We start from the raw sequence: 10,496 nt of genomic DNA on the forward strand, positions 1-10,496 counted from the left end.
TCATTTATGATTATGATTATGATTATTATTATTATTATTATTACTGATAAATTGTCCTTTCTTTATGAAAAACACATTTTCAACACTTATGTTTGGTGGAACTTCTATACCAAGTATAATAATTAACTGCATAATAATTAATAATTAACTTACAAAGAAAAAATAATAATTAAAAAAAGAGAGAAAACAAAAAACTGAGGTGTTGTATATAAGAGGAATTAACTTATTTAGAAAACATTACGCAGCATTAAATATAATTATATATGAATAGAAAGTGTTATTTATTAAAAAAGGAATAAAACACTCCAAGAAAATTATTATGATGACGATGATGACGATGATGATGTAACACACAGGACATCAGGTGGGAATGTATTTTTTAATAGTCTATAATCTGAGCATAAATTACACCACAACAGTGATTACAAACTGGTTCGATCTCATTTTACTCCCAACAAACACCACACTGGATGTAAAGCGAGGTTCACGTTGTGCAAACGCACCGATTCACAACATAAAGTGGAATAAACATTTAACAGACACGTGAGTTTTGCACGAGGAGGAACTGCAGGTCTGCTGCACGGGTTACATGAAAGAGGAGGTGGAGATAAGGACTACAAGTGCGGAGAGAAAAAAAAACAAACACACACACACAAAAATGCATAGAATATTCAACACATGAATGGAAACTGTATGTTCTGCTGGACAGTTCAAGTATTAAAATGCTCATTAAAATACTCTTACATATCTGTTTAACAGATGTACGAATAAACAAACAAATAAACCTATTGGGTCGAGTGTTAACCTCATCACACCTTCACACGCAGTCCACGTAGAAACATCAGACCTTTTACAATAGAAATTTGTAAGGAATAAAAGAGAGAGAAATAATGAAGTGTTCTCACATTAACGAGGAACTTCGACGATTTAGCATTAACATTCACACACTCGTGAATTAATCATTAAGTTTATCTGTATTTTTAAAAATCTAAATCTAAATTTTCGACATGTTCGCTATCGAACGTCTTTTCCGTCTTTCAGAGTAAAAATAAATCCGTTAACGAGTCCGTGTGGTTCGTCGTGAGACTAAACATTTCACGACACGGAACCAGGTGATTATGCTAATGTATGCAAATCTATTCAAATTTGTGGTTGTATTTACAGTCAGGAATGGAACAAACATCATCATTTATTAGCCAACGTTTAAACCAGGGTCGGTTCGTGTCCAGCGTGAGTTAAATGAACACTTTACACAAAGGTTCACTTAAAACAAGGTACTGCATTAGTTTATTAACGTTCATTAACTCTTAACGCTCGTTAACGTACAGGGGTCACGCTGACGCGCCTCTCTGAGCTTCTTGTTTTAATATTCGATGTTTACGCGATATTATACGTCATGACGTCTTTGATGAAAGGGTTAAATCGAATTAAGGAGACGTAATTTAGAGAAGGATTTCTAAAGGAAGCCGGAAGCTGATTAAACACGGAGACCTTTGAGACGCCTGAAGGTCTGATTCTGAGTAACGCAGGTGCTGATTAAACGACTTCTTAAACATCTATTAAATAATACGAGCGTTTGTCACTCGATGCAGATGTTCAGTAGATGTTCAGATGTTCAGTCTCAGGGTCGACGATCTGATGATAAAATAATGATATTGCGATAAATTAGATCAAGGTGCACTTTTGACCGAGTTTTGATCTCGACCGATACAACTCTAATGTAGAATTGTTTAAATCGTGCCTTTATAGCAGAGGAGAAAATTTTGAAGACTGAACTCTCAAACAACTGATTCATTCATCCATTCATCTTCTACCACTTATCTGAACTACCTCGGGTCACGGGGAGCCTGTGCCTATCTCAGGCGTCATCGGGCATCAAGGCAGGATACACCCTGGACGGAGTGCCAACCCATCACAGGGCACACACACACACACACACACTCTCATTCACTCACACACTACGGACAATTTTCCAGAGATGCCAATCAACCTACCATGCATGTCTTTGGACCGGGGGAGGAAACCGGAGTACCCGGAGGAAACCCCCGAGGCACGGGGAGAACATGCAAACTCCACACACACAAGGTAGAGGCGGGAATCGAACCCCCAACCCTGGAGGTGTGAGGCGAACGTGCTAACCACTAAGCCACCGTGACCCCCCAACTGATTTATCTGTTAGTAAAATAAAACTACACACACACTTCTGTAGTCGCTTTTGTGCTCGAGGGGAAAACAAACCGATATAAAAGGCTGCGTACAAATAAGGATCATTTTTATTGATCATAAAGTGATGAAGCAGAAGGCAGAAGGGTTAAATAACGTCAGCTCACTAATGCAGTAAATAATTGGACATTGTTAAGGGAATATTAAAAGTTTTATTATAATATATAAAGTAGTATTTTAATATTAAAGTTTTTTTTTACTGAAGCTGTATTGTGTAACCAGTTCAGGGATGATCCTGAAATCCCTCTGAATAAAACAACACATTCAATCAGAGCAAAAAGAGGATGAAAATGAGGAACAGAAGGTGGCGCGCGCACACACACACACACACACACACACACACACACACACACACACACACACCTCCACGTGCAACACGTTCCTATTCAGTGCTGAAATATCAAGGCAGTGAATCTGAAAAGGAGTCGTTCAAAAACGATGCTTGGTTCTAACCTCATCCTGTATTAATCCTTCTCCTAATACACAGATAATATAAAGTCTTATCTAGATAGAAAGATAGATTTAAAAAAAAAAACAACAAAAAGAAAGAAAGAAAAAAAAAAGACAAGACAAGAACATGTAATTCTGTGATCCCTCATGGTCCTGGTAAAGTCAATGGCAAGAGATGGGCAGTGCCTGGAGCAAACGTGTGTGTGTGTGTGTGTGTGTAGGGGGGGTGGAGAGAGAGAGAGAGAGAGAGAGAGAGAGAGAGAGAGAGAGAGAGAGAGAGAGAGAGAGAGAGAGAGAGTCCAAGGCCTCTGGATGTAAGAGAGAGACATGTTGCACTGGTCCTGGATCCTCATCCAAAACCAGATCAGGAACTGGTGTGATATCTTCTACCATTCAGCAGTGTGCTGAGATGATTTTGGGAATCCAGGAGCTGCTGAGTGCTCAAGATGATTTGTGCTCTAACATGTAATAACGGTACATAAAGCCTACAAGAGCCACCGCCACAGCAGGAATCAGCCAGGTGCTCCATGAACTGTAAAATAATAATAAAGTGATGAGAGGCAGACTGGGAGAGAGATATAGGAAGGGGGGAGTGAGAGATGGAAAGACAGAGAGAGAGAGAGAGAGAGAGAGAGGGGCGAGGGGTAAGACAGGAAAGATGATGGAGAGAAAACATGAACAGAAAGAGACAGAGAAATAGATATAGTGTTGGGGGAGTGAGGGAGAGAGAGAGTGAAAGAGAGAGAGAGAGAGCGAGAGAGAGTGTGAAAGAGAGAGACACAGAGAGAGAGAAAGAGAGTGAAAGAAAGAGAGAGAGGATGAAAGAGAGAGCGAGTGAAAGAGAGAGAGAGAGTGAGAGAATGAAAGAGAGAGAGTGAAAGAGAGAGAGACAGACAGAGAAAGAGAGTGAAAGAAAGAGAGAGAGGATGAAAGAGAGAGCGAGTGAAAGAGAGAGAGACAGAGAGAGACGGAGAGAGAGAGAGAGAGAGAGAGAGAGAGAGAGAGAGAGAGAGAGAGAGACAGAGAGAGAGACAGAGAGAGAGAGAGAGAGAGACAGAGAGAGAGACAGAGAGAAAGAGAGAGAGAGAGACAGAGAGACAGAGAGAGAGACAGAGAGACCGAGACAGAGAGAAAGAGAGAGAGAGAGAGAGAGAGAGAGAGAGAGAGAGAGACAGAGAGAGACAGAGAGAGAGAGACAGAGAGACAGAGAGAAAGAGAGAGAGAGAGAGAGAGAGAGACAGAGAGAGAGAGAGACAGAGAGAGAGAGAGAGAGACAGAGAGAGAGACAGAGAGAGAGACAGAGAGAGAGACAGAGAGACAGAGAGAGAGACAGAGAGAGAGACAGAGAGAGACAGAGAGATCTCACCTGGACTCTTTTGAGGTTGTGATATAAACATCCTGGTGAGAAAAGAAAAGACCAGCTGAGAAAATCAACACTGCTGAGAAATAGAAGCAAGTAACAATCTAAAGCCTTGTTTTGATTTATCCTCATATCTGAAAGCCCCACATCCACTACACACACACACACACACACACACACACACACACACACACACAGAGCCTCCTGTAGTGTACAACACTGAGATAAAGATCAACAGGAGAACAGGAGGATGCTGTTACCTTATTGGTCGCTTTCTTTCTGTCATCCTGCAACAAAAAAACAGTACAATAAATAAATAAATAAATAAGAGTGGATCAATCACAACAATAACAGAGCTGTTTAAATCAGTTTGAACAGATATTAGGATATCAGTTCCTCATGGTTAACACTAACACCAGATCATCATGGATGTTTTAGGTCAGTACCTCGTGCAGCTCTCCGATGTAGTACTGCTGAAGCATCTCTCTGGCGTCTGTGGAATGGCCGACGTCCTCGAAGCACTCTGTAGCGTCTGAACCTGCCTGCTCCAGGAGCACTTCTTCACCTCCAGGATGCTGGAACAAAAACATTACGTCTCAATCCTCTTCTTAAACTTAACTAAACTGTAATGAAACCCTGTCCCTGGTGTAGACATCAGCAGACGTTCTGTAAAACGCCTGTGAATTACAACTCCCAACAGTTTGTAAGGTCGAAGGACAGAAGAAAAAAAAACAACATCTTATGACTCTCAGAGATATTCTTTCTTCTAATACACAATGTGTTATGATTATATAGATGTACTCATAATGTCCCACAAATACAAATAAAAAATCAACTAGATCGTTTTTATCTAGAAAAAGTAATGCTGAAAACGATATTTTAAATTATTCTATCATCTTAAAGGAAAATCTGTAACTGTCTGTGTTTATAATCATTCATAATCCCACTCTCGGTGTTTATAATTGTTTATAATCTTACTCTGTTTATAATCCCACTCTCTGTGTTTATAATCATTCATAATCCTACTCTCGGTGTTTATAATCATTCATAATCTCACTCTCTGTGTTTATAATCCCGCTCTCTGTTTATAATCATTCATAATCCTACTCTCGGTGTTTATAATCATTCATAATCTCACTCTCTGTGTTTATAATCCCGATCTCTGTTTATAATCATTTATAATCCCACTCTCGGTTTTTATAATCACATTATCTATGTTTATAATCATTTATAATCCCACTCTCGGTTTTTATAATCACATTATCTATGTTTATAATCATTTATAATCCCACTCTCGGTTTTTATAATCACATTATCTATGTTTATAATCATTTATAATCCCACTCTCAGTGTATATAATCATTTATAATCCCACTCTTAGTGTTTATAATCATTTATAATCACACACTCCATCACACGTCTGGTTCCTCTCAAGGTTTCTGAAGGAGTTTCTCCTTGCTACAGTCACCTCAGACTTCTCATTAGGGATAAAGGGGTGTGTGTGTGTGTGTGTGTGTGTGTGTGTGTGTGTGTGTGTGTGTGTGTGTGTGTGTGTGTGTGTGTGAGTGTGTGTGAGTGAGTGTGTGAGAGAGAGAGAGAGATAGAATATTTTTTTATTCTACATAAATTTAAATAATATTAAAGAGACATTTTAAAAAGCTTTGACACACCGTTCCATTTTACTTGATGCTTTTACTCCATTGTTCTAAATGTTTTTGTCCATTTTATGATTTTTTTTACCATTTTAAAAATGCACTTTAGTTTTACAACACTGCATGATTTAATTGTATAACGTTTTACTCCATTTTCATTTAATTTGCTAACTTCAGTTACTTTTTAATATAAATAGTTTTAAGTAAACCTGTTAAAAACTAATTATTAAATTGCTTCTGTAACAACTTACACATGGAGGTGTCTCACTATTCATTCAGCTCAACAACCGCACAAGTCTTTATATTAAGCTGAAAATGAAATGTTTTTAAAACACTTTCTACGGATGAAGACTGTGCACGAAAGAACCTGGGATTTAGGTTATTGGCATTGGTGCTATATCGTGTTATAAACATTCATTATACCGTCAAAAACCTTTCTATAAACTGCAACTCATAAATAAATACAGCAATGTCTTCTCAAAGCATTAGATTATTAAACATTTGGTCTTTATAGATGTCATAATACTTATAATTTATCTTTAAGTACATTTGTGTTTTTTTATTAAACGTTTATTTTGTTGAATAAATGTTAAATATTTTTGTATATGTATATTGTATACATACACACACACACACACACACATATATATATACACACACACACACATATATATACACACCTTGTTATATATGTTATATACAGTTTTAACATACACCTTATATATTTAAACATTTATACATGTATTCACACATTTATATGTACTCTGTTTATATTGATATAAAGATCAGTATTTTTTTTTTGTTGTTTACTTGTTGCTGCACCGCAGGACTGAGAGAAACGAGATTTCAGTCCACTGTATGTCCTGTACATAGAGCAGAACTGACATTAAAGCTGACTCACTCACTCATTGACTCCCTCATTGACTCACTCACTCGTTGACTCACTCACTCGTTGACTCACTCACTCACTCATTGACTCCCTCCCTCACTCATTGACTCACTCACTCACTCATTGACTCACTCATTGACTCACTCACTCACTCATTGACTCACTCACTCACTCATTGACTCACTCACTCATTGACTCACTCACTCGCTCACTCATTGACTCACTCACTCATTGACTCACTCGCTCACTCATTGACTCACTCGCTCACTCATTGACTCACTCGCTCACTCATTGACTCACTCGCTCACTCATTGACTCACTCACTCATTGACTCACTCACTCATTGACTCACTCACTCATTGACTCACTCACTCACTCATTGACTCACTCACTCACTCAATGACTCACTCACTCACTCAATGACTCACTCACTCACTCAATGACTCACTCACTCACTCAATGACTCACTCACTCACTCAATGACTCACTCACTCACTCAATGACTCACTCACTCACTCATTGACTCACTCGCTCATTGACTCACTCACTCACTCACTGACTCACTCACTCACTCACTGACTCACTCACTCACTCACTGACTCACTGACTCACTCAATGACTCACTCACTCACTCAATGACTCACTCACTCACTCAATGACTCACTCACTCACTCACTCAATGACTCATTGACTCACTCATTGACTCACTCACTCACTCACTCATTGACTCACTCACTCACTCATTGACTCACTCACTCACTCATTGACTCACTCACTCACTCATTGACTCACTGACTCACTCAATGACTCACTCACTCATTGACTCACTCGCTCATTGACTCACTCACTCACTCACTGACTCACTCACTCACTCACTGACTCACTCACTCACTCACTGACTCACTGACTCACTCAATGACTCACTCACTCACTCAATGACTCACTCACTCACTCAATGACTCACTCACTCACTCACTCAATGACTCATTGACTCACTCATTGACTCACTCACTCACTCACTCATTGACTCACTCACTCACTCATTGACTCACTCACTCACTCATTGACTCACTCACTCACTCATTGACTCACTGACTCACTCAATGACTCACTCACTCAATGACTCACTCACTCATTGACTCACTCACTCACTCATTGACTCACTCACTGACTCACTCACTGACTCACTCAATGACTCACTCACTGACTCACTCACTGACTCATTGACTCACTCACTCACTCATTGACTCACTCACTCACTCATTGACTCACTCACTCACTCATTGACTCACTCACTCACTCAATGACTCACTCACTCAATGACTCACTCACTCACTCATTGACTCACTCACTCACTCATTGACTCACTCACTCACTCATTGACTCACTCACTCACTCATTGACTCACTCACTCACTCAATGACTCACTCACTGACTCACTCACTGACTCACTCACTCACTGACTCACTCACTCACTCATTGACTCACTCACTCACTCATTGACTCACTCACTCACTCATTGACTCACTCACTCACTCATTGACTCACTCACTCACTCATTGACTCACTCACTCACTCATTGACTCACTCACTCATTGACTCACTCACTCACTCATTGACTCACTCACTCACTCACTCATTGACTCACTCACTCATTGACATTACTCACTGACTCTAACCCTAATTATTTACAGCTCATAACGCGTTATTAACGAAGCAGGTCGAGCACGAGGCCTGGTCTCGCTGCTAACAGCTCAGCTAACATTTAAAGTAAGATGTAATAACGTGTAGTTAGTGCATCACCTAATAAACACGTTCACGTACAGACTTAATCTCTCACCTCTTCGAGAAAACTCGTAATATCATAAACTTTGTCATGGATAATGAGCCACGCGCCGTTGCTCGCATTGTGAGCTTGAACCTCCTCACACGTGTAATATGTCACGTCACCGTCCTCCTGAGGTACGTGGCTGTCATTGTCCGCCTTCACACTGGTCTTTACTGACGTGTTCTTCCCCATTTCTTCCCCCATGCTGCTGGCTAAAGCTAAGCTAGCTCCGGTTCCGACACTTTATAATATAGCCGTCTGCTAACGTCCCTACACGGCTAACCGTCCGGGTTCAACTGCTTCACACAGGAGCTGCTGGTGAGTATGAGCCAATCAGCGAACATAACGTCACGCCTCTATAGCCAATAGGCGACGGTTTCTTCAACCGATGTAGCCAATTAGAACACAAGCGAGCATCACGAGACCGTAAAACTCTAGGCGAGGGCACAAACATGGTCACGTGTCATTTACAACACCTTTCAGTTTAGTACAAATTGATCTGCATTACGGATTTAACCATAAAAATGGTCACGTGTCGGCTTAAAGGTGGAAATTCTGATCTCTTGATTAAAAAAACGCTTTATCTCAAAATACCGAGTGATGTCCAGTAGCTAATAAGTTTATTGTATGATATAAAAAGTTAGAGATGAAAACGTCTAAAAGCACACAATTGTTCTTCCAAGTTATTACCATTCGCTTCGATTAATCTGCCAAATCGTGATGGTTCAGTGGTTAAGACTTCGGGTTCCTGATCAGAAGGTCGGGGGTTCGAGCCCAAAAGCTGCTGAGACACCAACGTTGGGTCCTTAAGCAAAGCCCTTAACCTCACCTGCTCCAGGGGCGCCGTACTATGGCTGACCCTGCGCTCTGACCCCAGGCTCATAATAATAACCTGGGATATTAAACTTAAAGCATTTCTCTGCATGTCATACTTGTATGTGACAAATAGAATTTGAAAACAGACACTTCTTCTGTTGTGAGGAAGATCTCAACCGGTCTACACAGAGCTCTGACCTCAACCGGTCTACACAGAGCTCTGACCTCAACCGGTCTACACAGAGCTCTGATCTCAACCGGTCTACACAGAGCTCTGATCTCAACCGGTCTACACAGAGCTCTGACCTCAACTCAGACAGTATGTAATGCAGCGGTCTCCAATCTTACCCACAAAGGGCTGATGTGGGTGCAGGTTTTCATTCCAACCAAGCAGAAGCCACACCTGATTCCACCTGTTTAATCAGCTGTTCTTAGCTTTTAGTAGACTCTGGTGTGGCTTCTGCTTGGTTGGAATGAAAACTCTGATGTGGAATGAATATGATTAGTAGACTTCTGCTTGGTTGGAATGAAAACCTGCACCTACACCGGCCCTTTCCGGATAAGATTGGACACCGCTGATGTAGGGGATGAACATGAACAGCTTCTCACGTATGAATAAACGCAAATCCACAAAGATTTACATCTACAGCATTTAGCAGACACCCTTATCCAGAGCGACTTACACCTTTATCTCATTTTTATACAACTGAGCAATTGAGGGTTAAGGGCCTTGCTCAGGGGCCCAACAGTGGCAGCCTGGTGGACCTGGGATCGAACTCACAACCTTCCGATTGGTAGCCCAAAACCTTAACCACTAGGCTACCACATCCCCCCAATAATTTTCCCATTTCCCTCTTTGGCAATAGAATTTGGGTTTTTGTGGTCAGAGTCCAATGTCCTAACCATTACACCAGTAGGTTACAAAGATACACTGGAAATTCTAGCGGAAAGCCTTCCCAGAAGAGTGGAGCTTATAACAGCACAAAGGGTGACTAAATCTGGACTGGGACATTCAACAAGCACATATAGGTGTGATAGTCCAGGTCCACAAACCTTTGGCCAGAAGACTGATCAGGTTATCCTACTAAATATCTTGAGCTATGCTACACATTAATACACATTATTTTCTTTATTTGAATATGATCACATTGAGATAACAAGTGAGATTATTAACATACTACTGTCAGAAATGTGTTTTTTACGTTGTGTTTCATGGCTATGGTGTTGTGCAAGATCACTATTGGGTTGAGAAAGTCCAAGCAAACATTTACAGCCAGT

The 10,496-nt window shown here is 40.5% G+C and overlaps 1 protein-coding gene across 1 annotated transcript; it reads right to left on the minus strand.

Moving 5' to 3' along the window:
- Positions 1-360: 360 nt before the first annotated feature.
- Positions 361-8,717, minus strand: LOC132847340 (cytochrome b5). The gene is made up of 5 exons (XM_060872577.1): positions 8,415-8,717; positions 4,480-4,608; positions 4,294-4,320; positions 4,040-4,071; positions 361-3,205 (listed from the first exon to the last, which is right to left on the minus strand). The coding sequence occupies exons 1-5, from the start codon at positions 8,604-8,606 to the stop codon at positions 3,115-3,117; spliced, it is 471 nt and encodes a 156-aa protein (XP_060728560.1). The 5' UTR covers positions 8,607-8,717; the 3' UTR covers positions 361-3,114.
- Between the last annotated feature and the right edge of the window lie 1,779 nt (positions 8,718-10,496).

The sequence above is a fragment of the Tachysurus vachellii genome, chromosome 1 (genome assembly GCF_030014155.1).
Source record: "Tachysurus vachellii isolate PV-2020 chromosome 1, HZAU_Pvac_v1, whole genome shotgun sequence".
NCBI lineage: Eukaryota > Metazoa > Chordata > Actinopteri > Siluriformes > Bagridae > Tachysurus > Tachysurus vachellii.

Coding starts and splice junctions, on each gene's coding strand:
- LOC132847340 (XM_060872577.1), bottom strand. CDS start 8,606: ATGGGGGAAGAAATGGGGAAGAACACGTCAGTAAAGACCAGTGTGAAG. Junction 4,072..4,293: donor GAAAGAAAGCGACCAATAAG/GTAACAGCATCC, acceptor TTTTCTCACCAG/GATGTTTATATCACAACCTC. Junction 3,206..4,039: donor ACAACCTCAAAAGAGTCCAG/GTGAGATCTCTC, acceptor ATTATTTTACAG/TTCATGGAGCACCTGGCTGA.